The sequence below is a fragment of the Acinonyx jubatus genome, chromosome A3 (assembly GCF_027475565.1).
Source record: "Acinonyx jubatus isolate Ajub_Pintada_27869175 chromosome A3, VMU_Ajub_asm_v1.0, whole genome shotgun sequence".
Lineage (NCBI taxonomy): Eukaryota > Metazoa > Chordata > Mammalia > Carnivora > Felidae > Acinonyx > Acinonyx jubatus.
In genome coordinates this window covers 23,581,633-23,609,085 of record NC_069388.1, presented here as the reverse complement: position 1 = coordinate 23,609,085, position 27,453 = coordinate 23,581,633, and the positions used below count along the sequence as shown (strand labels likewise).

The window sequence follows — 27,453 nt, the reverse complement described above, 5'->3', positions numbered from 1 at the left end:
TTCCTGTTGATTCAAGTTACTATCTGGTATAATTTCCTCACTGCAATACAACTTTCGTCCCATCCAAGTTCCCACAAAGTTTCTTTGTGCTGTTACTGTCAAATATATCACACTTCTGTATGTTACAGATTCAACAATATAATTATAAATATATGGTTTTATTTACACAACTGTTTTTAAATTAATTAAGAAAAGGAGAAGAAATATGCATTTATACTGTCTTTTATGATTCTCTAATTACCTTTACTACTGCTCTTTGTTGTTTTGCATAGATTCACATTACTGCCTGAGGTCACCTGCTTTCCGCCTGAAGAACTTCCTTTGGTATTTCTCATAAGGCAGATCTTTTAGTAATGAATTCTCTAAGTATTTGTTCATCTAGCAAGGTCTTTATTTCACATCTGTTTCTGAAAGAAAGTTTTGCTGCTGACTTTTTTCCTTTCAGCCCTTAGTCATCCCACTGCTTATGACCTCTATTATTTCCAAGAAGTCAGCTATCAAGCTTAAAGAAATATTCTTGAACATGAGGGTTTGTTTTTCTCTTTCAACTTTCAAGATTTTCTCTTTGTCTTTTAGCATTTCTCTTATGATGCATGTGGGTGTGAATCTCTTTGAATTTATGCTACTTGCAGTTCTTTGAGCCTTTCAAATGTATATATTAATGCTTTTCAAATTTGTGAAGTTTTCAGCCACTATTTCTTTGAATATTCTTCTTGCTCCTTTCAGTGAATTCTTCCTTCCAGTTATTTATAATTTTAAACTGCAGAACTTCCGTTTGGCTCCTTTTTCTATCTCCTCTTTACGGATACCCTCTATTTGATGACATACTGTCGTCATAGCTTCTTTAGTTCCTTCTACTTCTTTAGGCACAGCATCCTTTAGCTCTTTGACCTCCTTATGACAAGTCTCCATTAAATCCAATATCTGGGCTCTCTCACAGGCAATTTCTGTTGCCTGCTCTCTCCTGTATATGGGCCATACTTGCTCTGCATATCTCATACATTTTATTAAACTGACATTAGGGGCGCCTGGGTGGCGCAGTCGGTTAAGCGTTCGACTTCAGCCAGGTCACGATCTCGCGGTCCGTGAGTTCGAGCCCCGCGTCAGGCTCTGGGCTGATGGCTCGGAGCCTGGAGCCTGTTTCCGATTCTGTCTCCCTCTCTCTCTGCCCCTCCCCCGTTCATGCTCTGTCTCTCTCTGTCCCCAAAATAAATAAAAAACGTTGAAAAAAAAATTTTTAAACTGACATTAAAAAAATTTTTTTTAATGTTTATTTTTGAGACAGAGAGAGACAGAGCATGAACGGGGGAGGGTCAGAGAGAGAGGGAGACACAATCTGAAGCAGGCTCCAGGCTCTGAGCTGTCAGCACAAAGCCCGACGCGGGGCTCGAACTCACGGACTGTGAGTTCATGACCTGAGCCGAAGTCGGCCGCTTAACCGACTGAGCCACCCAGGCGCTCCTTAAACTGACATTTTAGATAAATAATACAGCAACTGTGGATACTGGTTCCCCTTCTTCCCTTTTGGGGCTTGTTATTTTCTTGTTCATTTGTTCAGTGACCTCCCTAGACTATTTCAGCAAAGTCTATTTCTCCACAGACTAGCGAGGTCCTTGGTGTTTTGCTTCAGAGGAGTGAAGTTGTGGGGGTGTTTACAGTCTCCCTGGATGACGATTTCTGCCTCATCTGGTATGAAACCCAGCTGTCAGACTCCACTAATTGCTGGCTGAATGCTCCACTGTTTTTGACAATGCCTTGGGGGGTAATAAAGTGCTCCAAAATCTAATCCAATTAAAACTGGGCCAACGTAGTTTCTGAGACTGAGGTTGGTTTTGACCTCAGAAGAGCTCTGCTTAGCTGTTTTCCTGGTTCTTACTGGTAAACTACCCAGCCTATGGTTTAACTTTTTTTTTTATGTTTATTTTTGAAGAGAGAGAAAGAGGGGGGGGGTGCGCCCTCAAGTGAGAGAGGGGCAGAGAGAGAGAGAGAGACACCCCCCAAGCACAAACGAACCCTGAGATCAAGTCCTGAGACAAAATCAATGAGTCGGACACTTAACAGACTGAGCTACCCAGGAGCCCCTATGGTTTAGCTTCTTGTTCTCACTTAAGAGCTAACATCCTCCTTTTATTTGCTTACCACCAAAATCAACATTGTTTTCCAGAACACCCTTAGGTCTGAACTTCCCTACCTTCTGCTCTTATGCATTACCTCTCGTCCTGGCAAAATCTTGGTGCCGCTACTCTGAGCAGGGTCAGCCGACTTTTAAGTCCTTTTGGCTTGCCTCTCCCTACACGGAAGCTCTGTCCTACACCTGAGTTGGGGCAAGGACAGCAGGGTCACAGAATTCTTGCTTGCCAGGCCTAGGGCACAGCTTCTGTACTGAGTGTAGTACAAAGGTAGTCAGAAGAAAGGAGCCCCTGGCATTATGTGCAATAAGTGAATTAAATGAAGTCAGAAAGAGAAAAATACTATATAATATCACTTCTATGTGGAATCTAAAAAAAGTCAAACTCAGAGAAATAGAATGCTGGTTACCTGAGGTTGGGAGAATTAGGAAGATAGTGGTCAAAAGGTACAAACTTCCAGTTATAAGATTAATAAGTTCTGGGGATCCAACGTACTGCATGGGGATTATAGCTAATAATATTTGAATGACATTAATAAAGGAGATCTTAAAAGTTCTCACCACAAAAAAGAAATAAGTATGTGATGAGGTGTTAGTTAATGCTATGATGGTATCATTTTGCAATACATAAATGCATCAAATCAACATGCTATATACATAGTATTATAAATCAATTATATCTCAGTAGTGTTGGGGCAGGGAGCCTCCGACCTGTAAGGGTACACTCATCAAGAATTTAGCCTCTTCAACTTGGAGTTGGAGGGAATGAGAAAAGCTGGTGGTCTGCCCTCCTCCCCTTCAACGGTGAGATACCATATTCCTTGTTTGGGAATTGTGTCCTCTGTTGAGGGTTGTGTCTTTTTGGCCACGCCAGCCCAGAGTAGAATTCCCAACAAGCAAAAGTTCAAATGTCAAAGACACTCACTGTTCTGAGTTTTAGCAGATTTCCTTGAAGAAATGTTTCCTCATTTGCTGTATGCTCTCAGAACAACTTCCACATATACATGGATGGCTTTTGTTGTTTTTTATAGGTTTTGTTTACAGTTGCAATGGGGAGCAGGTCCACAGAGCTCCATACACTGCCATCCTGGAACTAGAACTCCTCCTTTCACTTTTACCTGCATGATTACAGTGAGAATTCCTGGGTTTGTACAATCTGACCCCATCTTGCTGGCCAGAGTCAAACGCTTCACCGTTAAGCATATGACCCAAGATAGGCCAGAGTTCTTCACCAGGAAGCTACTGCTGAAACTAGGAGTCTACTCATCGGAACAGAGAGAACACTAAAGAACCATGGAGAATGAAGAAGAGACATGGAAAGGACTCTTTGAGTTCCCAAGAATGCTTTGGTTATTGGATCCAGACAGTCCCTTCTCCCTGCAATCAGGTCTACACTGAGGGAGTTTAAAGAGGTTTCTGTCACTAGCTTTCAAAAGTGTCTTAACAGTTCTGATCTAGGACTTCCCTGAGGAAAACTCTACTGAGCAAATTTCAATTAATGCTTCTCAGAAAAGAGGTCAAGAATGGCTTCAGAAGCCTAAGGGAAAGCTCCCCACATCATAGAAGACCCTCCCTGCCACTGCCACCCCCCCACCCCCCGCCGCCAGCCCCCAGCCCAGAAGTACCTTGATTGTGCTCAGACTCCTCATTAGCCACTCGCATCAGGGCATCCAGCACCAAAGCATTGTCTAGCCATGTGTACCACTCCTCCAACTCCTGAAGGAAGCTAGCTGTGCCCGTTGACTCTGACACCTTTCGAGTCGCAAGCTTGCAAAGCCGCTCAACAAAGCCAGGGATGCTGAGAAGGGCCGCTGCCAAGGAGAGGGAATTTTCAAAACAGAGACCAACCAGCTCTAAAGCCCTCAACAAGGAGCCTGTCTCCTACCTGTGGTAGGAATGATTTTTAATCTGACAGTAGCTAGTCAGAGAGCTTCCCTTTAAAATGAAATGCCAAGCCAAAATAAAATAGTAAATTACAGAAACAAGTTCAAGTGTAGCAGGTATAGAGAAACAGGCTCTTATATCTACTAGTGGGAATGTAAATTGGAATAACTTTAGTGTCTTAAATCTGTGTGTCTTTGAGCCAGGAGCTTCATTTCTGGGAACTTCCCATAAGGAAATAACCAATTATATGTACAAAGATATTCACTGATGTGGTTTCTACAATAGCAAAATAATAAAGACAACTACATGGTCATCAACAGCATATTGATTAAAACTATATCCAATACAATAGAATACAATAGACACTAAGAACAATGACACATATACCTTTATACGGTGACTCAGTAAAGATAATTAAACTTGTTAGAGAAAAAAATTATTACACAGTATTGGCTTAAGCCCATTTTCTTTAAAAATTTGCTTCTTTAAAATATGCACATAATATACACATAAAGAATGAAGGCTATACAGCAAGGTTGTTTTTTTTTTTAACGTTTATTCATTTTTGAGAGACAGAGCATGAGAGGGAAAGGGGCAGAGAGAAAGGGAGACACAAAATCCAAAGCAGGCTCCAGGCTCTGAGCTGTCAGCACAGAGCCCGATGCAGGGCTCGAAATCATGAACTGCGAGATCATGATCTGAGCTGAGGTCGGATGCTCAACCGACCGAGCCACCAAGGTGCCCCTATACAACAAGGTATTTACTCTGGCCATTCCTGAGTAGGAAAGGATATAAATGTTTTTTTTTGTTTGTTTTTTTTTTTGAGACAGAGAGAGAGGAGGAGAGAGGCAGAGGTAAGGGGAGGGGGCAGGAGAGAGAACAGGAGAGAGGGAGAGGATCTTAAGCAGGTTTCACACTCAGCATGGAGCCCGATACAGAGCTCAATCCCATGACCCTGGGATCACGACCTGAGCTGAAATCAAGAGTTTTATTTTTATGCTCAACCAACTAGCCACCCAGGTGTTCCCATTTAAATGCTTCTTCTAAAACCACTTCTCTCTAGGGGTGCCTGGATGGCTCAGTCAGTTAAGTGTCCAGACTCCTCTGATTTTGGCTCAGGTCCTGATTTCAAGGGATCGAGCCCTGCATTCAAGCCCTGCTTGGGATTCTCTCCCTCCCTCTTTCTCTGCCCCTTCCCTGCTCTCTCTCTCTCACTCAAAATAAACTTAAAAAAAAACACAAAAAACAAAAACCCTACTTCTTTCTAGTTTCATTTTCCTGTAACAAACATGTACTCACAGTAAGAAAGAAGTTTTTTTTTTGTTTTGTTTTTTAGGTAAAGAAAGAAACTGAATAATCACCCAACTCCTATTTCCACTAATCCCATTTTGCTCACAATAATAAGATGGAAATTGTGATCAGCATCAGAGAACATAATACACTTTGGAGGCAGGGAAATCCAGGTTGTAGATCTTCAATTTATCATTTAACCTTCTTTAAAAATAAGGACTAACATCTCTACGTATTTGCTTATACATATATTAATTAAATCTTCCTGGAAGGACAGAAAACACCAATGGTTGCCAAAGGCAAAGAGAATTAGGTGACCAGAAACACGAGTGTGAGGGGGTAGTTTTTCGATGAACACCTTTTTGAGCCTGTAGATTCTTTAGAACCGTGTGAAGGTATCATCTAATTGAAAAAAAGTAGGTATTTCATAATACCAAGATACTACTATTAATTTGGGGGTATAATATGATATTGGAGTTATTTTTAAAATTGTGGAAATACTGCAATATATGCAAGTTGAATTTTATTGTATCTAGGATTTGCTTCAAAATAATTCAAAACAAGGGGCTCCTGGGGGTTCTGTCAGTTAAGCATCCAACTTTGGCTCAGGTCGTGATCTCATGGTTCAGGGGTCTGACACCACGTTGGGTTCTGTGCTGACAGCTCAGAGCCTGAAACCTGCTCTGCCCCTCTCCCACTTACCTCTGTCTCTCTCAAAAATAAATAAACTTTAGAAAAAAGTTCAAAATAAGAGAGGAGCGAATGGGGATAAAGAGAGGCCATCAGTTGACAACTGCTGAATCGAGCTGATGGGTAAATAGGTATCATTATAATGTTATATGTGTCATATACATGTCTCTGTGTGAAGAATCTAAATGAAAAAAATTTTTAAATAATTTTAAAATGTCTATTTATTTATTTTCAGGGGGGAGGGGCAGAAAGAGAGGGATAGCAAATCCCAACTGGGCTCCGAACTAAGAGTGCAGAACCCGACAAGGGACTCGATACCAAAAACCATGAGATCATGATCTGAGTCAAAACCAAGAGTCAGATGTTTAACCAACTGAGGAACCCAGGTATCCCTAAATGAAAAATTTTAACATAAAATTCAAAAGAACACAGTATTAAAGAAAATTCTTCAAAACTAAAATAAGTTACAACAAAGTACAGCTAGGATTGTACAAACGCATATTAAATTAAGTTCTAGCACAGAGCTCAGCAAATACTCTTAGCCCCCTTTCCATCCTCTATAAATTAGTGACTATAATGTCCGAACTCATTTAAAAAAAAAAAAAAAAAGCAAGGGCGCCTGGGTGGCTCAGTCAGTTAAGCATCCAACTTCGGCTCAGGTCATGATTTCATGGCTTGTGAGTTTGGGCCCTGCGTCAGGCTCTGTGCTGACAGCTCAGAGCCTGGAGCCTATTTCAGATTCTGTGTCTCCCTTTCTCTCTGCCCTCCCCTACTCATGCTTGGTGTCTCTCTCTCTCTCTCAAAAATAAACATTAAAAAAAAAATGTTTTTTTAAAGCTGTAATTATATTAAAATTAACTTTTCTTTAAAAAGTTGAACACAGAATTACCATATGACCCAGCCACTCCACACCTAAGTATAGACCCAAAACAACTGAAAAGAGGCGCTCACATAAATATGTACAAACACATCCTCATGACATTCACAGCAGCCAAAAAGGGGAAAACAATCCAAATGTCCATCAAGAGATGAATGAACTGTGGTATATACAAATATTATTCAGCCATAAAAAAAAAGATGAAACACTGATATGCTACAGAATGGATGAACCTCAAAGTCATAATGCTAAGTGAAAAAAGCAGGATACAAAAAGTTAACGTATTATATGATTCCATTTAAAAAATATCTAGCATAGGTATAAGAAAGCAGGTAGTTGCCAGGCTTGGGAAGAATGGGAACAGCTGCTTAACATGTACACAGTTTCACTTTGGGGTGATGAAAATGTTTTGAAAATAGATGGAAGTGTGGTTGCACAAACTGTAAATGCACTAAATGCTACTGAATTGTTCATTTTAAATAGTTTATTTGGTTATGTGACACTCACCTTAAAAAAAAAATACATGGAGGTAGCTTTTTTGCTTTGGGATACCATTTTTTACTTATTGGCTTGGCAGACATCAAGAAGTTTAAAAAGGCCCTGCAATGGGAAGCATGTACAGGGAGGATGGGCAGAAAAGATGTACCATAATTTCTTTAGAGGGTTAACTTGTCAATATCTATCAAAGTTTAAAAGGCAAATATCCAGCACATCATACTCCATACACAAGGCTGTTATTTGTAAGAACAAAGGTTTAAAAATAAACCAAATTTCCACCAATAGGGGACTAGTTAAATAAATTGTGGTATGCCCATATATTAGAATACCATGTAGCTATAAAAAGGAATCACATAATTCTGTATGTACTGGAATCGAATGCTTTGCAAGATAAAGTTAAGCGAAAAAAACAAGGAGCAGAATGGAGGCTATTTTATACTACCACCTGTACAGACAGGGAGCAGCCAATCTCTTTCCCCCTCCATCCCCCTGACTGGGCAGGTACAGAATTTCTCTGCAGAGTCATATGAGAAAATGAAACAGGTTGCTATGGGGAGGGGGAACAAACTTTCTATTGTATATACCTGCTCTTCTTATTATTTAAGAAACCTTAGACATGTATTACTTTTTCCAAAAATAAAAGAGTTTGGATTCTACAGGAAAACCTTCCCAGAGCTGGATTTTTCTCTTAATCTCTTTTCTGGAGGGTGAATGGCTGCAGTTTCTCTGTTCCTCACAGGACAGTTCCTCACAGGACAGTTCCTTCCTGCCCTACACTCTCCACACAGCACTTAGACGCAGCACTTAGAACGTGACCTGCCCAGCATTCAGAGTTCCGAGACTCCGGCCCCCACCTTGGGAGATTCTAGAGCCTCTGTGAGTCACTCATCTCTTGAAAACATGATGAAAAGCTATGGGCTCTCACCCTGAAAAAAAAATCATTGGCCTAATTATGCTCATCAAATGATATACAATCTCTGGGAACTGGCACCCAGCACCACAGTGTGCTAGTAATTCTCACAGCTTTACCAGCAGCTATCACACACTACTGGTTAATGTTAAAATGTCAAACTGGTTGACAACGGAAACACAATTTCTGAATTTCTGCAAAAGCAGACCTTTTCTCTCATATTTGTTAAAACATCAGTATTTTGAAATATTCCCGCAAACCTTTCTCCTCAGCTTAGGCCCTGCTTTCCAGCTGAGAGGATTCTGAATTCTCTCCTAGCTCCTGTGTTGCAGAAATCAGCCCTTGTTAGCTCAGTGTGACCTATAAATTGATAATTATCTGGCCTGTGGCTTCATCTACATCTCTGACTAAAATCTTGATTTTTTTTTCCCCCAGATGAAACCATCTGTTCCCACATGAACGGATAGAAGAACAACTGGTAGTTCTGAGAAATCCAAAGAGGACTCTAACATTTTTATTATCTGAGCTCCAGAAAGACAGTATAAATCACTATTTTGCTGGGTAAGAAAACAGCCACAATTTATTAAAAACAAAACAAAAACACATCAGCTTTATATGCGGTTATGGACTGAATTGGGTCCCCTTCCAAATTCATATGTTGAAGCCCAAATACATAATGTAGCTGTATTTGGAGACCAGGCCTTTAGGGAGGTAATTAAATGGGGTCATGAGAGTGGGGCCCTAATCCAATAGGACAGATGTCCTTATATAAGAGGAAGAGACATCAGAGATCTCTTTCTCCCTTTGTACATACACAGAGGAAAGACAACGTTAGGACACAGTGAGAAGGCAGCCGTCTGCAAACCAGAAACCAATGCTGAGGGCACCTTGATCTCAAACCTCTAGCCTCCAGAACTGTGAGAAAATGAACTTCTGTTGTTTAAGCCACCCAGTCTACGGTATGTTATTATGGCAGCCTGAGATGACTGTTACACACACCTTTATTTAAAAATATCCGGTACCGGAGTTCAATTAAAGCATGACAATATTGAGAACTAAGATCTTTCTCATTGCACTTGTGATTTGGCCTTCCCAGGGCATGTGACTGGAGTTCACCTTGGCCTTCCCAGGGCATGTGACTGGAGAAAAATGTGTGTGGGGGCAGGAGGCAGGGAAAGAGGAACTGTATGGTCAGAGAGCTGGGAAACATCATGTGCTAAAATACAACTTTTAATAAACCTTCAACCCAAAAGCTACAAGCAGACATCACATGTAGAGTATCTCATGGGTTAGCCACACAGGTATACAAGTGAACCTAGACATTTTATAAAGACTTCCTTTAAAAAAATAATTTTTTTTAATGTTTATTCTTGAGACAGAGAGCATGAACAGGGGAGGGGCAGAGAGAGAGAGAGAGAGAGAGAGAGAGACACACAGATCCTGAAACAGGCTCCAGGCTCTGAGCTGTCAGCACAGAGCCCAATGTGGGGCTTGAACCCACGAACTGTGAGATCATGACCTGAGCTGAAGTCAGACGCTTAACCAACTGAGCCGCCCAGGCACCCCAAGACTTCCTTTTTTTAATGCCTCATATAAAGGAAACTAGGTTTGGGGTTAACTCTCAGTTAATTAAAAAATCAACTGACTAAAATACCTTGTCCTCCAAGAATGATGGGCAGTGCTGGTTTCACTTAAGGTAGCTTATAGACAGGTGGGTGAAGGTAACTGATAATAACAGGATAAAAATGATCTGTAGAACAGATTCCTTAAATGTAAAACTAAAAGATGAAAGTTTATGACCCTCAGTTTCCTAAGCTGTGCAATGAATGGGGCTGCTTGGAGAAGTAAATAAAATCACTGTTCGGTTATGCAGTTAGCTCAATGTTTGCTACACAGCAGTTTAACAAATGTGAACTTTTGTCAGTATACATGTATGTGTGTTTAAATCAGCTTTAAGGTATAATTTAATTATAATAGAACTCATGTTTTTAAGAATGAGTATTTTATGATTTGCTAAAATGAGTACTCCTTAAAAGTCCTAAGAAAGGAGAAGGGAGGGGAATAAAAGCCTACACAGACCAGGGTAGGCCTTGGATCTATGGACTCAGGAAGAAAAACAAGCCTAGAGGGGGAACCACCAACCTGGGGTCCATAGGGTTCATATACTTCTGTTTTTATTATGACTAAAACACGTATAATTATATTCCCTAACAACCTAGAAATACAGTCATGACTATGGGGTGTTCATAACTAAAACTAGAATGCTAACAGAGTTAATGAAGGACTCATATTTAGTACTTAGAAGGGAGACTGCTATGTAGCACTTAGCAATTCTGCAGAGCTAGGCCTGGGAACCCACACATCCAGTCAACTGGACTTCAGAAACAAAGTACTGTTTTCAAAGCATCCTCAGGGCTACTGTGGGATGATCATGGCTTTCTACTACTGTTTTGTTTTTTTTTTTAATGTTTATTTATTTTTTAGAGAGACAGACAGACAGAGTGTGAGTGCGGGAAGGGCAGAGAGAGAGGGAGACACAGAATCTGAAGCAGGCTCCAGGCTCTGAGCTGTCAGCACAGAGCCCGATGTGGGACTCGAACCCACAAACCATGAGATCATGACCTGAGCCAAAGTCGGACACTTAACCGACTGAGCCACCCAGGCGCCCTCTTTACTACTGCTTTTTAATTGGTTATTCGGTTAACACTAAGGCAGACTGATTTTTCAGTCTGTTAGTGTTCAAGAACTAGCTTTTAAGACACATAAATAATTTAGTTCAAATATGGATCATCTATACTCTTATAACCAAAACAGATATATGCCCAATTTCTCCAAATCTGCTTAGACCAGGATAGAAACAGAAAAAAGTTCTCTTGCTAACAAAAAGCAACAGGTGGGGAAATCATTAGCATATTCATGTGGTTCTAAAATCAAATAATACATAAAATAATACATTCAGAAGTCCTACTTCCACTGCTGTCATCTACCTTGTTTCCAGCCACCCCCAACAGGTAACCATTTTTAGTTTCTTGTGTGTGCTTTCAGTTTATGCATACTGTATATGAGCAAACAAATACATCTGATCTTATTCTCCCCATCTCTGCTTTACTACAAAAAGTATCATACTATACACATAGCTCTGCGTTTTCCTCTTTAACAGTAATACATCTTGGAGATGTTATCCTGTATTAGTACATACTAAATCTTCTTCATTGTTTTTTCTTAAAAGCTATACAATTTTCCATTATAGAAATGTTCTGGAAATTTAGTTTCTTATCAATAAAACATTTAAGTTGTTCTGGTCTTTTGTTATTACAATGTTGCAATGAATGACCTTGAATATACATCATTGCCTATATACCTACAGGATAAAGGCCCAGATGAGGCTTAGTGGATCAAAAGGTACGTGTATTTGTAATTCTGATAAACAATGAATCTTACTTTTTTGATGTTCTGAATCCATTAAAAAATCTAATAAAGGTTACAAACTTGGCCCCTATAATAATGAACACATACAAAATTTACATACTCTAAGTGGACCCTATGAACCCTCACATGGATCAATCTCTGGAGACATTGAAAGAGCAGATAATTTACAAAGGGGTCTCAGAGCCATAATTTCAAAACTCCGAAAACTTTGAGAGATTTTACCTTGGTTGATTTCAGCTGCGGATGGTCCTAAGCTCAAGCTCTTCTTCTGCTGAGCATTTTTGGCAAGTAGTGTATGCTTGTCATCATTCCCTGTATCCATCTCTGAAATGGTGACAGCCAGAATCCGGCAGAAATTAGCAAGCTGCTGCTGATCAAAATTGGATACTAAAGAACTCAGATTGGGGACTTCATCTAGTCGGATCATTTCCTACAGGAAACACAAATAAAACAATCCCCATGCTCAGTTCATTTGACACTGGATGTGCCCCTTGTTTGCATTCCCCAAAGAATGGGGCTTGGCAGCTAGACCACTTAGGTTAAATCCCAGCTCTGCAAACTGCAGCTGTGCAATACAGGTAAGTTATGGAACCTCTCTAAGTCTCTGTGTGCTCAACTGTCAAATGGGACTAACATACCTTATAGGATTGGTCTGAGGATTAAACCCTTTGAAAACCATTGTTCTTATTCTTTGTTCATGTGGCTCATTTTGTCTATTTAGAAAAGCAAAGCAAAGCAAATGCCTACTGCTCAAGTTTTATCATTCATAAATTGCCATTCTTGCTACAGATGTTTTCTTTTTAAGAAATAAGAAATAAAATATTCCTAACCAGTTGTGTTCCCATTTCTCCTGCCAGAGGGAACCTTTATTTTGAACTGTTTATTATTCCCACACGTGTTCTTATACTTGTATTTCCATAAAAATATATGGTATTAAAGTGAAGGAAACCACCAACAAAAGAAACAGCAACCTACTGTTGAAGATATTTGTAAATGATGTATCTGATGAGGGGTTAATATCCAAAAAATAAAGAACTTACACAATGCAACATAAGAAATGATCTGATTAAAAAAATGGGCAGAGAATCTAAATAGACATTTTTCCAAAGAAGACATACAGAAGGTCAACAGACACATGAAAAGATTTCAGGAGGGAAATGAAAATCAAAACCACAATGAGATATCACCTCGTATCTGTCAGAATGGCTAATATTAAAAAGGCAGGAAATAACAAGTGTTAGAGAGGATGTGGAAAAAAAGGAGGATGGTACGCTGTTGGTAGGAATGTAAACTGGTACAGCCACTACGGAAAACAGTATGGAGTTTCCTCAAAAAAAAAAAAAAAAAAATCAAAAACAGAAATATCAATGATCCAGTAATTTCACCACTGGGTATTTACCCAAAGAAAACAAAAACAGTAATTTGAAAAAAATATATGCACCCCTATAGTTATTGAAGCATTATTTACAATAGTCAAGATAGAGAAGCAACCCATGTGTTCATCAACAGATGAATGGATAAAGAAGACATGGTATACGTGGACAATGGAGTATTATTCAGCCATAAAGAAGGATGAGATCTTGCCATTTACAACAACACGGAGAGACCAAAAGGATATAATGCTAAGTGAAATAAGTCAGAGAAAGACAAATACCATTTGATTTCACTTGTATAGGAGTCTACAAAACAAAACAAATGAATAAACAAAACAGAAAAAGACTCATAAATACAGAGAACAAACTGGTGGTTGCCAGAAGAGAGGCGATTATTGGGGGGGGGATGGGCAAAATAGGTCAAGGGGATTAAGAGGTACAAACTTCCAGTTATAAAAGAAATAAGCTGTAGGGATGAAAAGTACAGCATGGGGAATATAGTCAATAATATTACAGTAACATTGTATGGTGACAGATGGTGACTATACACAGTGGCGAGTATAGCTTAATGTATAAAATCACCGAATCACTAGGTTGTATACCTGAAACTAGTATTATATTGCATGTCAACTATACTTCAATAAAAAATAAATCAAAAAATTTAAAGACATTGTTTTGTTTTTATTTTTATTTGTTTTTTTAATTTTTTTTTTCTCAACGTTTATTTATTTTTGGGACAGAGAGAGACAGAGCATGAACGGGGGAGGGGCAGAGAGAGAGGGAGACACAGAATCGGAAACAGGCTCCAAGCTCTGAGCCATCATCAGCCCAGAGCCTGATGCAGGGCTGGAACTCACAGACCGCGAGAGCGTGACCTGGCTGAAGTCGGACACTTAACCGACTGCGCCACCCAGGCGCCCCATAAACATTGTTTTGTTTTTAAAACCAACAATGTATTGTTTTGCATGTACAGTGTGAATTATATATGACACCTTACTGTTAGTTAACACTGGGATTTTTTTTTAATTTATGCCACTTCTGACAACAGAAAGTTAGTACTTTTTCAACTTTTATTTATTTTTAAGTAGGCTCTGGCCCAATATGGGGCTTGAACTCACAATCCCAAGATCAAGAGTCGCATGCTCTACTGATTGGACCAGCCAGGTGCCTCTCAACACTAGGATTAAATTACACAGATACAAGTAGCTCTAATTCATTCATTTTTTCACTCTTTTACTCCAGTGTATTTAACCAGTGTGTGTGTGTGTGTGTGTGTGTGTGTGTGTGCATACACACACACACACACACACTCATACTATACACATAGCTCTGCATTTTCCTCTTTAACAGTAATACATCTTGGAGATGTTATCCCGTATTAGTACATACCAAATCTTCTATATACACATATATGTGTGTGTGTGTGTGTGTGTGTGTGTGTGTGTGTGTGTGTGTGTGTGTGTGTGTTTAGGTAGGCTATAATTTTTCACTATTAAACAATGCTGCCATGAATATTCCTATAGGTGTCTCCTTGTGTGCTTGCACAAGTAACCAATTATCTAGAGTAAGCAATAGCAGGCATTCTTGTCTTTTTGACTTTAACAGGAATATTTCCAAAGTTTCAACATTAAGTTTTATGTTTGCTGTAAGTTAACTGATATCCTGTATCAAGTTAAGGAATTTTCCTTCTATTCCTAACTTCTATCATAAATGAATACTGAATTTTATGAAATGCTTTGTTATTTTAGTTTCTTTTTTTTTTATTCTTCTCTACAATCTGCAAATGTTGCATGTTGTATGAGCTTCTCTTCTTCTGAAACATCCGTATATTCCTCAGAAAATACCTACTGCCCTTCATCTCACTGATTCACTTCCACTGAACTGGATATTTCTCAATCACTGCACATATCCTATGATCTTGTAATTATCTATTTTCCACATAAACTTACGCTGCCTTGAGGCTGTCCAGAGCCTCAACACATAAGACTTGGTGGTGAGGGTCTCAGTAAATGTGTACTGAACAGGTGAATGATTCCTAGAAGCCCTCATGAGTTCCACTCTTACTTCTGGGAATGAAGGCCTGGAGTTCGCTGTGGAGGAGCTACCTGGGGGCAGCCTCTTCCACCTTTGCCTTCTCCTTCCCCAGTACACAACAAATGGGAGCCATTGTTATTATTGGTAACTGTAACTTTCAGCCCTGTTCCTCTAGCTCTGTGATGGGTCATAAACTAGGTCCTACCACCCTCCAAGCCCACTTCCTTGTGTTATATTTTAATTTTAAATTTTATACATACAACATATGTTACGAAGCATAATCAAGTGAATAGCTGTGTGTGCCTTTCCTATCACATCTTCCTGCTTCTCTGCCAGAGGTAACCACAAACCTGAATTTTATTTTTGCTTTGCTGTTAAGATAAAAAAAGCTTTGTGTATGAGTTGAGTTTGCTTATTTCAGAGCTTTATAAAAATGATACACTACATACAGTCTTCTGTAACTGACTTCTATCAGTACTTTCTATGAGTTAGCTATGTTGTTGCCTATATCAACAATTTATTCACTTCCACTACTTTATAATATTCCATTGTGTGGATAGAGAAAATTTATCCATTCTACTGCTGATGGACCACAGACTTGGTTTCAGTTTTTTGACCCTGAAACAATGCTGTAAACATTCTTATGTGTTTCTTGATGCACATGTACAGAAGTATTTCTGGCTTCCAAACCATTCTGATAATGTCCAAGAATAAGAAAAAGTTTCCATCACAACCCAATAAAACATACATAGGTGAATGTATAAATATGTGACAAAAACTTAAATAATAACCCTTACATGATATACTTTAATCTTTTCTATTTAGCTGACAGACCCAGTGGATTGATTTCACAATCTCTTGGCTTTGATGTAGTGTTTTCATTTCTAAGAATTACTGGTCTGTCTGGGATGGAGTTTATCCACAAGCATGCCTGGGAATAGGTTACAGGTGACCCAGGCACAAGAATGATGCCTCGGCCCTCAGGGTAGTGCTTCCCTAGGTGCTAGATCACGAGGTATGCACATGTTCAACTAGAAAAGAAGATAAATATATTCTGCAGGAACAAAAAGATATCAGCAGTATAGAAGTATTTCCAATGATATACATTCTCACCAACATTTGTGCTCTCATGGTGGCCTTAATTTGCATTTCCCTCATCATTAATGAAGCATCTTCTTTTATTTATAGATTCTCTTCTGTGAAATGCTTGCTTACATCACTGCCTCCCCCGGCCCCTTTTTTTAACTAGGTTGTCTTTTTCTTGCTGATTTGTAAGAATTCTTGATAAATTCTGAATACCAATTTGTTAGTTACATGAGTTACATATATCTTTTCCCAGTCTGTGGCTTGGGTTCCCACTTTCTTTACGGTGCCTATCCCCCTTTCAGACTGCACCAAGGTAACAATGTCTAGCAGAACTCATCACTATTTTTAGCAACACACAAAAATATGAGTGTGACAGGGCATGACAGGCAAGCAGGAAAAGTTATGAAGGAGCAATCCTAGACTCCCATGCTGAAACTGCGAAGAAGTCTAGTGTTTCCACCCTTGAAGCCCCCTTTCACACACTGGCTGGAGCATACAATTATTGGAAAAATGACAAAGACTTTTTATCAAAGAACACAAAGGGTCTGGGACCTGCACACATCTCCAGTGTGTTCCTACAGACAATGGGCCACTTGTGCATCTTCTGCCTGCACGATGACAAGCAAGGCCTGAGGAAAATGCAGCAGAAAGACAGAAACGAAAGCTAGGGTAACCGCAATGCACGCGGGTAGCCTTTTCTCTGCAAGAGCAACTCTAAGAGGCAATTCCTGCCTCCTCAGTAGTAAGAGGAAGAAATCTTCCCACTGCAACCAACATGGAGGCATGGAATAAGGACTAGGGAAGTAAGCTCCATGTCTTCACAAGCATTACACAAATATCTAATACACTGACTATCTAACAGATATCTAACAGATGGTGTGTTTTTTGGGTTCTAAGTTTTTTATGATATTTTTTAATTTAGTGTTTCATTTTCATCACAGCTCCTCTTTAAAAAACATTTTTTTAAGTAGGCTCTACATCCAACATGGGGCTTATACTCATGACCCAGAGATCAAGAGTTGTATGTTCCACCAACTGAGCCAGTCAGGTGCCCCTTTGTGTGTTTTTAAAAAAAAAAAATAAAAAAAATTTTAATGTTTATTTGAGAGAGAGAGAGAGAGAATGAACATGAGTGGGGGAGGGGCAGAGAGCTAGAGAGACAGAATCTGAAGCAGGCTCTAGGCTCTGAGCTTGTCAGCACGACAGCTCACTAACTGTGAGATCATGACCTGAGCTGAATCAGACGCTTAACCAACCAACCCAGGCGCCCCTGTGTGTGGGATTTCTTTCTTTTTTTTTTTTTTAAGTATATTCAGGATCTTTTGAATGTCCATCTTATGACCAAGTGGCAGGCTTTCAGTGCTCACATTTGTGTCTCCTATGTTGGTATCAAATTTTAACTGTTTAAGACTAATGAGATTAAACAGAAGTGAACTTAGTAAGTCTAAGCCAAACATCACCATCCAGGGAAACATATCCTGATGAATGAAGGTTTCACAGCATTCAAATATAGAAAAGTGGTAGGAAAATGGAGTTATCCCATAGCATACAGCAGTGTAAGTATGCCAAAAAGATCCTGCATCATAATAATTAGCAAAGGGCAATTTGATTTCAGCAAAGTAACATTAGCCATCACATTAAAGGCAATCTGAACTTTTGAGTTTTATCATTAGTTTGATTTCAATTTATATACTGACTTAGGTTTTACTGTCACTTAAAACCCATTAGAAGAAGAAATATAACCTACTTTTGTACCTAAATATATTTAAGTAAAAAAAAAAAAAAAGTTAACACGAGGAATATGGATGAATTTTTCTTTTAAAAGAGCTCTGTACATCAGTCTTGAGAATCCAATTATCGAAGACACCCTCCACCATCTGGTCATCCACCTGCTGGAGAACATAGCTCACCTTTTTAACACCCAAAATATCTTCAATGAGGGTTGCTGTTTGTAAGAATGTTTTCTTACTCGTCATCAACGTAAACAGGAAGATCACAAAGTCATTCTTTTCTGCCAAACGCTTTGTAACTCCTTCCGTCTATCACAAGGGAGAAGGAGAGAAAAGGCAGGATAGGTTATAATCTTAAAACCTGAAAAGCAAGGTACCCCCTTCTGGAAACTGGAAAGCAACTTCAAGCTCCCTGAGGAATTCTTGGCAGAGGACTTAAATCCCTATAACCATATACAAAACGTGTGCAAATGCTTTTTGAGAGGATGGGTCTCTCCATGGTAGGTTCACCATATGTTCTGACCTAATACCTGCCTAGTAACTCAATGAGGAGCTACACACTAGCACCCAGTAGCCCAAGTTTTATTTGGCCAGCAGTACATTTTAAGGAGTGAATGTCAATGTCTTCAGGCATGACGTCCTTACTCCAGATTAGCCAAAATCTGCACCGTCTCCACCCCAAAACAGGCACCTCCAGACATTTCTTCATTTCTGCCTAATCCCTGGAATTAAGCCAGATCAGCAGAGTTGGACCATATCATACTATGTTCTTCACATTTTTGTTTCCTCCTTTCCCCCCCCCCTTTTTTTTTTTAAACTGAACTGTGTTTTGCTGGAGTATCACTGATTAACATTAGGTGTCATTAACAAAAGCCTCATAAAACTAATGACCACATGGAAGTTGCCCAAGAGGGGGTCATCATACATACATCATCTTTTAAAATAAGGACAACTTCTTACTGACCTCAGTTGCAAGAATAGTTGTATGTTAGCTGAACAATTAGTTTCCTTTTATCTTCTAGGTCTGTCTGTGCCTCTCTGTCCACTAGCTACATGTGGCTACTGAGCACTTGAAACATGGTGCTCCAAGTGTAAAACACACTGAGTTTTGAAAGCTTAGTACGAAAAAAGAAAGTAAATATCTTATTAATAATTACTTACAATTGTTTACATGTTGGAATAATCTTATTATTTTTTTTTTTTAGGGAGAGCACGCAAGCAGGGAAAAGGGGCAGAGGGAGATGGGAGGAGGAGACAGGGAGAAAGGAGAGAGAGAGAGAGAGAGAGAGAGAGAGAGAGAGAGGGAGGGAGGGAGGGAGGAGGGAGGGGGGAGAGGGGGAGAGAGGGAGAGAGGGAGGGAGGGAGGGGGGGAGACAGGGAGAGAGGGAGAGAGGGAGGGAGGGAGGGAGGGAGAGAGGGAGGGAGAGAATCTCAAACAACTCTACATTCATCACTGAGCCCGAAATGGGGTTCGATCCCTTGACCCCAGGGTTATGACCTGAGCTGAAATCAAGAATCAGATGCTCAACTGACTGAGACACCCAGGCGCCCTGACATATTGGAATAATCTTGATATACTATGCTAAATAAAATATATTATTAAAATTAACTTCACGATTTCTTCCTACTTCTTTTCTTACTTTCTGAAAAAATGTGGCTATAAGGAAATTTAAAATAATCTAAGTGGTTCACGCTATATTTCTGTTGCATGGCACAGTTACAGATGCTGAACTGCATAAGTGTTGAAACTTATTTCTCTATTTGTGTTGGTTGATAAGAAGCTTAAACCCAAATTTATGTCCCATCCACAACACCACTGATTTTATAGTCAGCCCAATTCCTGGATACATGTTACACCCTCACCGTGTTCCACCCTTTTCCTTACCTACTTCTAAATTTATGATTTATGATCTTGGGAAATTTTATACAAGATGCCTGAAACCTCTTTTGGAATGAGGCAAGAAATGAAATGTAATTAAATGCTCTGCTGTATTTTCATAGCACACAGATTTCACTTCTACAGGGGCATTGGTTTCATTTCTGCCATGTATTATGCTGCTTACAGTTTACCACAGAAGTTCCTAAAAGATGGATACTGCATTTTACAAAAACTACCACATGTATGTTACTTTACAAGGTGCTTTCACATCTATCATCCCACTTAGTCCTCATAACAAGCCTACAATGTTGGTAAGATTACTGACTGCACTCTCCTGATAAGAAACTAAAAGCTCAGGGAGGTAAATTAATAAGCACTGAGCCATGAGCCAGAACTCCAAATCATGTTCTAGCACTAAGTGCTAGGCTTTTTCCTTTCTACCAAAATGCTTCTTTTATCCACCTTTCTTTCTTGCTCAGGGTCGACCAAACAGAGTGTCCTGCTCAATATATTGGTGAGGCTTCTGGTTCCTGTTTTGTTTTCTAACAAGGAAAATGAAGAAACAGAAATAAAGGGATTAAAAGGAATCTTAAAAGGAATACATTCTCCCAGTGCATGTATCCACTTGGTAAGTGATTGTTCAGTCTCTGCTTGGACAGAGTCTGTCTCTGGAGAGATTGTTTAGTCTCTCCAGGGCTAAAGGAGATCACCACCTGCTGCAGTAGCCCTGGCTCTTAACACTTTCTACGAAATTCTGCCTCCCCGTAATTCCCACCTGTTGGTCCTGGTTCTCAGGCCCATGTAAGTCAGTCCAATTGCCCCATGTCTGAGGATAGCTCTCATGTCCACCCCCCGCACTCGAACTTTCCTTTCTCAAACACTGCAGATGTGGTGGGGAGATAAATGGGGCCCCAAGGGCAGGCATACTTACACAGACACAGGTATTATACAGGATGCTCAAACAGTCCTTGGACATTTCATCACTTACTGAAAGTGAAAGGGAAATAACTGGTTATTTTCCTCATTGAAAAGATATTGTTACAGAATTAAACTTTTTGAACACAAGAACTGGTCCTCACAATCTCCTCCAAGATGATTACTTTCCTTTTAGCACACCTCTTTCCGGTCCTTGCTTACCAAAGATTTTCATGATACTCATCAGAAACTACAAGCCAATTAGTATATGGATTTTTGGTTGATAGTAGCCCTTTTTTTCCTATGCTCCATAGCCTTCATGTTTTCAATCTACTGTGGTGTCATCACTTAATAGCCATGTTCTCTCTGTAGTTTGCTTAGAGTATATCCAGGGTTTTGGATGGGGGGGGGGGGGATTTTTGTTATTTAAATAGACTAAAAACAAGCAATTTAATATATGTGTGTAACCTTTTTATGCTTGTGTTGCATCGGTTCCTCAAGATACATTTCCGAAAGCAGAACTGCCAGAATCCCAAGTATGAGCTTCCTGACTGAGCGTTACAAGTCTTCATTGAAAGTTCTACTAGCAGCAAACAAAGGTTATCATTTTTACTAAAGACTATAAGTGTGTTTTTGTTTTTTTGTTATTTCTGTTGGGGAAATGGCTTTTATTGCCTGACCTACTAACTCCAACAAAGAACTAGCTACTTCTCTGTGAGTAGGAACAGGGGAATACCATAAAAAGGAAACAATTGTCATGACCCCAAAGCCTGGAGAGAATAAAACTAAGTATGAACTATCAACGAAGTGTTTTCTTTGGCATTAAATTTTTTAAAACTGTTTCCATTCATTCCTATGCTGCCACAAACTCTAAAATGCTAGGTCTCCCTCTGAGATGTCAATGCGTGGCCCTGACAAGCTAGCTTGACCAGAAGAGTTATCTGATACAATCTTGAGACAGTGCAGATGTCTCATATACCTCATCACTACCTTTTAACCTGTTGGGGCTTTTTGGTTTATCTCATGACTTCAGAGCAGGTTGGAATACCAGATCAGTGTATCTCAATATTTCTAGACCTTTCATTTTCAAAAGGAACTGGAATTCACTCATTCATCAAATATTTATTCGGCACCTACTCTAGAGCAGATAAAGAATACACAGTGTTCAGTGGGGGAAAAAAAAATCCTAGCCCTAGTGGAACTTATAAATCTAGTACAAGAGAGAATGAGTACCCCAAAAAGTAATTACAAGATGCCAATTATCAGTGCATAGAGAACCCAAAGAACCAATTTAGATAGAGTACAAAGCTGAGACATCAAAGATGAATATGAGTCTTCTTAACCACTGCTGCACGCACTAACAAGGCCTTATGTAGTTTGGTTTGTTCCAGTTAAGGAGGGAATTTTTTTTTTTTTTTTATTTAAAAAAGATACTTTTCCTTTCGCCTTGTCACATCAGAGAGAGCAAGATGGGTCAGCAGCAGCTCTACTGGAGCCATCTGAGGAAGTCTGAGCAGGGTTCTCGTTCTTGACGCATCTGCTCAAACCACCACGGTCTGATCAGGAAACACGGCCTCAGTATGTGCCACAGTGTTTCTGTCAGTAGGCGAAGGATATAGGGTTCATTAAGTTGGATTAAGTGAACTTCCTTGAGTGGGTCATCCAAGATACCTACCTTACCCACAGATATCTAGGATACCTACCTTAATGTTCATTGTACATAAAATAAAAGTAATTCAATTAAAAACATGTGTATATGAGGTTTGCAGAAAAGCATTCATCAAATGTTAAAAGTGATCTCTGGCACATATGTATGTATTTATTTTTGTGATTGTTGGCTTTTAATGCCAAAGAAAAGTGCTCTTACTTTTTTCTCCTTATTAAATACTGAATACCTAAAAATAATACTTGTAACATGCAGAAGTTATAAAAAGGAATAAAAGAATAATACCCATAAGACCCATCACCCAGCTTAAGAAATAAGCTACCAAAACCCTTTGACTTTTTAACCCTTACCATTTCTGGTAATGACTGAACTTTTTACCAAGAGCACATATCACCTTTATAACAACAACAACAACAATATAAAACAAATGATCCTACCAGGTTATTCTTTATTCCCTCAATTAACTAGACAGGAGAAATAAGAGTTTTCAGAGAAAACCTAAAAGTTGGGCCTAGAGACTATCAGAATCTACTAAGATGCAATTCTTTTAGCCCAGTGGTTTTCACACTTTTTCGTTTAAAGCCCCAGATCTCTATTTCTACTGAGTATAAAACTGACAAAGAGAGCTGCCTAGTTGGGGGAGGAGAGCACATGCTGCCACTGAATAATAGAAGGCAGACCCTCACTCTTGAGTTAGGAGGTGAAAGAAGAGAAGCTCCTGAAAACCACATCACATCAGCAGGCTGGGAAATGAGGGCCAATGGCTTGCAAGTATACTTACTTTTCAGTTTCTGTCCCCGGATAGAGATTGTAGGCCTCATAAGAATTTCTACAAGGAGCTATAGATAAAAATTTAAAGAGTTAAAAAAAAAAAAAAAAAAAGAAAATTGGGTAAAATCTTCATAATTATTTCCAAGCATAACTTATAAAACAATCTTTGCCATGATAACTGATGGCCCAAACATCTGTTCCCAACACACCCAGAAAGCAGTGAGGCTCATAGGGATGAGCACTGTACCAAGAGTCAGGAAGCCTGGGTTCTAGTCACAGCTCAGCTCAGCCACCTAGTCCCCATGTCAACTTGGGCAAGTAATTCTCTCCATGGCCTCAGCTTTCTCATTTTATTTTTATCTTTAAATTATTTAACTATTTTATGTTTTTGAGAGATAGAGAGGCAGAGAGAGAGGGAGAGAGAGAATCCCAGGCAGGCTCTGCACCATCAGTGCCTAGCCCAGTGCAGGGCTCAAACTCACAGAACCACGAGATCATACCTGAGCCGAAACTAAGAGTTAGAGGCTAAACCAACTGGGCCACCCAGGCACCCCTGAAGACTTGAACATTATAAACCAACAAGCTCTAACAGGTATCTATAGAACATTCTGCCTATCAACAGAATACACATACATTCTACTCAAGCATACATGGAATATTCTCCAGGATAAATCATATATTAGACCATAAAACAAGCCTCAATAAATTGAAAGGACTGAAATTACACAAAGCATATTATCTGATCACAACGAAATAAAATTAAAAATACCAGAAAGAAATTTGGGAAATTCACCAATGTGGAAAATTAAAAAACACATAAATGTGAGTCAAAAAAATTAGAAAATACTTTCAGATAAATGAATACAGTAAAACTTATGATATAGCTAAAGCTGTGTTTAGATGGAAATTTATAGTTGTAAATGCCTATATCTAAAAAAAAGAATTATCTCAAACCAATAGCCTTATCTTTCACATTAAGACACTGGAGAAAGAGGTACAAACCCAAAGTATGCAGAAGAAAGGAAATAATAAGAATTAGAGTAAAAATTAATTTAGTAGAGAAAAGAAAGTAACAGAGAAAATCAATAATATCACCACCAACCTTAGAGAAAACAAAAACTGCCCTCCTGCTGAGGGTATTTTTAACTATTATATGTGATACTACGCTAAGCATCTTTGTATACAAACTTTATTTCATTTTGACTTACATCTTTATGAGAAAGTTACAGAAAGAAATGTAAACAAAGCCAAATGATTAATGATCTTTAAGGATTTAGGCATGCTCCACAAATGGTTTTCTAAAGAGATGCCCCACTTCTCAAAATCATCCAAAGTTATAAGATGCTCAAGTGGAAGATGGATTATGTCAATGAATAAATTAAAAGTCCTTTAATGCCAAGCTATGGATTATGGCCTATAGACATTTCATTTGGTCCACATCTACTGAAAAGCTGGGAGATTTTACATAAGAATCTAGATTTCCCACACACCCCCAGGGCAACAATAGTCAATGGGGGTGAAAGAGTCATTTCCCCATAAAATGGGCACACACTCTCCACTTCTCCACAGTCCCTGCAGGCATTTAATTTACACAGATCATGACTCGGGCTCCTTCAGTCCACTAAGGTACCTACTTGACCCTGTACGCATCTGACTTTACAAACTCTAGGATACACTTTTCACTGCCACGTCAGGGGTTGGGTCAAGTTGATAAAGGAGTGGTCTAACCACCAACGTGCCCAATTATTCCAATTCATACTGAAGAAAGGGTGACTTTGGGGCATAGCTAGTGACTGGCAGAGGAAGAAATAAAGAGCTCTGTCTGAAACAGGAGCAAGATGACAAGGGAGTTCAACAAGAACAAATGCACCCAACTAAAGGTAAGTCGAGAGCAAAAGGACCAGAACAAAATCTCCTATTTATCAACAGACGAAATTCCTGGAGAAGCCAATCTTCCCCAAAGCAGACCAAAACCTCACAAAATCACAAAACTTTGATTCAAACAGACATCAGGCTAGAGACCCCAGAGACCCACATTATTTTTTTTTCCTCCCATAAATACAGTGGTTTTTATTACAATACATTCCTCAATGAACAATTCAGAGGTAAAGGATCCCTCGAGCTGGTCATTAAGTAACTGTTGCAGGACCCCTACAGCTGCTGAGGAGAGGCAATGTTGAGCAACACTTAGGGAATAAAGACTATGACTGATGCTATGGATGCAAATGTGTAACAATCTTTACTTTTGTGGAAAATAGCATCTTTAAGGAAACATTTTTTAAATTGCAGTGTAACAGGGACGCCTGGGTGGTTCAGTTGGTTGGGCGGCCGACTTCAGCTCAGGTCATGATCTTGCAGTCCGTGAGTTCAAGCCCTACATCAGGCTCTGTGGTGACAGCTCAGAGCCTAGAGCCTGCTTCGGATTCTGTGTCCCCCTCCTCTCTCTGCCCCTCCCCCACTCATGCTCTGTCTCGCTCTGTCTCTCAAAAATAAATGTTGAAAAAAAAATTTAAATTGCAGTATAACATGAGCCAGCAGAGTATACACCATAAATGTACAGCTCCCGTTTTTACAAGGTGAACATCCTTCCTGTATCTAAAAAGTAAACCCCTCTCCATTTAAAAGTACCATAAACAAAGTCAAAATTTAATTTTAAAACTTGGGGAAAAAACCCAACACATATAACAAAGGACCCTTATTTTTTTTAACGTTTTTATTTATTTATTTATTTATTTTTGAGAGAGAGAGAGAGAGAGAGAAAGAGGGAGGGAGGGAGAGGGAGAGAGAGAGAGCATGCGAGCACACGTGTACGAGCAGGGGAGGGGCAGAGAATCCGAAGTGGACCCTGCACTGACAGCAGAGGGGCTCCAAGGCTCACTAATAGCCAAAGTTGGATGCTTAACCGACTGAGCCACGCAGGTCTCCCAACAAAGGACCTTTAAAAACTGAGTACTTACAAAGTGTTACAGTCTAAATGTTTGTGTCCTCCCAAAATTTGTATGTTAAATCCTAATGCCAAATGGAATAGCATTAGGAGGTGGGGCCTACGGAAGCTGATTAGGTAAGGAGGGCAGAGCTCTCAGGAATGAGATTATGTCCTTCTAAAAAAGTCTCCTGAGATATCCCTAGCCCCTCCCACTACATGAGGACAAGGAGAGGCTGGCAGTCTACAACGTGGAAGAGGGCCTTCACTAGGCAGCAAATTTGCCAAAGCCATGACCATGGACTTCCCAGCCCCAAGAACTACAAGAAATTGATTTCTTTTGTTTATAAGTTACCCAGTCTGTGACAGTTTGTTATAGCAGCCCAAACTAAAATGGAAAATCAATGAAGAAAGGCCTAATAACCAAATAGAAAAGGATGCAAAGACACTAAGAGACAACTGGCAGAAAAGGAATTACTTATAAATACATGAAAAGATTTTCAATCCCACTCATGGAAAAATGCAAATTTTAAAAACTATGAAGAGAATATATAAAATACTCTTAGAAGGCATAAGACGACAACCCAATTAAAAAATGAGAAAAGGAAATAGAGATTTTCCAAGGAAGACGTACAGATGACCTATAAGCACATAAAAAGATGTTCAACGTCATTAGCCATCTGGAAAATCCACACCAAAACCACAGTGAGATACCACTCTATACCCAGTAGCATGGCTATAATCAAAAGCACAGATAATAACAAATGCTGACAAGGATATGGAAAAATTAGAACCTTCATACACATTGGTGGGCATGTAAAATGGTGCAGCTGCTTTGGGTCTAAAGGGTCCTCAAGACATTAAACTTAAGAGTTACCATACACCTCAGCAAACCCACTTCCAGGTATATACCCTAATAAAAACATATGTCCACACAGAAAATGGACACAAATGTTAAGAGTAGCATTATTCCTAATAGCTAAAAGGTAGAAACCCCAAAATCCATCGATTGACAGATATACAAAATGTGGTATGTGAATACAATAGAATGTTCTTCAGCCATAAAAAGAATGCAGTACTCACATAGGCCACAACATGGATGAACTTGAAAACATTAAGCTGAGTTAAAGAAGTCCATAAAAGAAAACTACATATTACATGATTCCATTAAGATGAAATGTCCAGAATAGGGCTATCTATAGAGATAAAAAGTAGAATAAAAGTTGCCTATGACAGAAGTGTGTAGGGGAGTGATAGCTAAAACATATCATGGAGTTTTTCCAGGGTGATAAAAATGCCCTAAAATTGACTGTGGTGATGGTTGCACAGACCTGTGAATACACTAAAAACCACTGAAGTGTCCCTTTACA

At 39.4% G+C, this 27,453-nt stretch overlaps 1 protein-coding gene, 1 long non-coding RNA gene and 1 pseudogene across 3 annotated transcripts in view; 1 reads left to right on the top strand and 2 right to left on the bottom strand.

Moving 5' to 3' along the window:
- Positions 1 to 27,453, bottom strand: part of TRPC4AP (transient receptor potential cation channel subfamily C member 4 associated protein) — a 69,407-nt gene that overhangs the window by 22,836 nt on the left and 19,118 nt on the right. For both annotated transcript variants that reach the window (XM_027069932.2, XM_027069931.2), the window contains exons 4-8: positions 23,171 to 23,228; positions 20,740 to 20,795; positions 18,110 to 18,238; positions 11,929 to 12,136; positions 3,754 to 3,939 (exon numbers count right to left, since the gene is read on the bottom strand). In XM_027069932.2, the coding sequence (XP_026925733.1) occupies positions 3,754 to 3,939; positions 11,929 to 12,136; positions 18,110 to 18,238; positions 20,740 to 20,795; positions 23,171 to 23,228 (637 nt within the window). The remainder of the gene's footprint in view (positions 1 to 3,753; positions 3,940 to 11,928; positions 12,137 to 18,109; positions 18,239 to 20,739; positions 20,796 to 23,170; positions 23,229 to 27,453) is intronic.
- Positions 841 to 3,047, bottom strand: LOC128311129 (uncharacterized). The gene is made up of 2 exons (XR_008289130.1): positions 1,244 to 3,047; positions 841 to 1,012 (listed from the first exon to the last, which is right to left on the bottom strand). It is a non-coding gene; the product is annotated as an uncharacterized LOC128311129 (long non-coding RNA).
- On the top strand, positions 22,073 to 22,469 carry LOC128311128 (40S ribosomal protein S29-like; annotated as a pseudogene).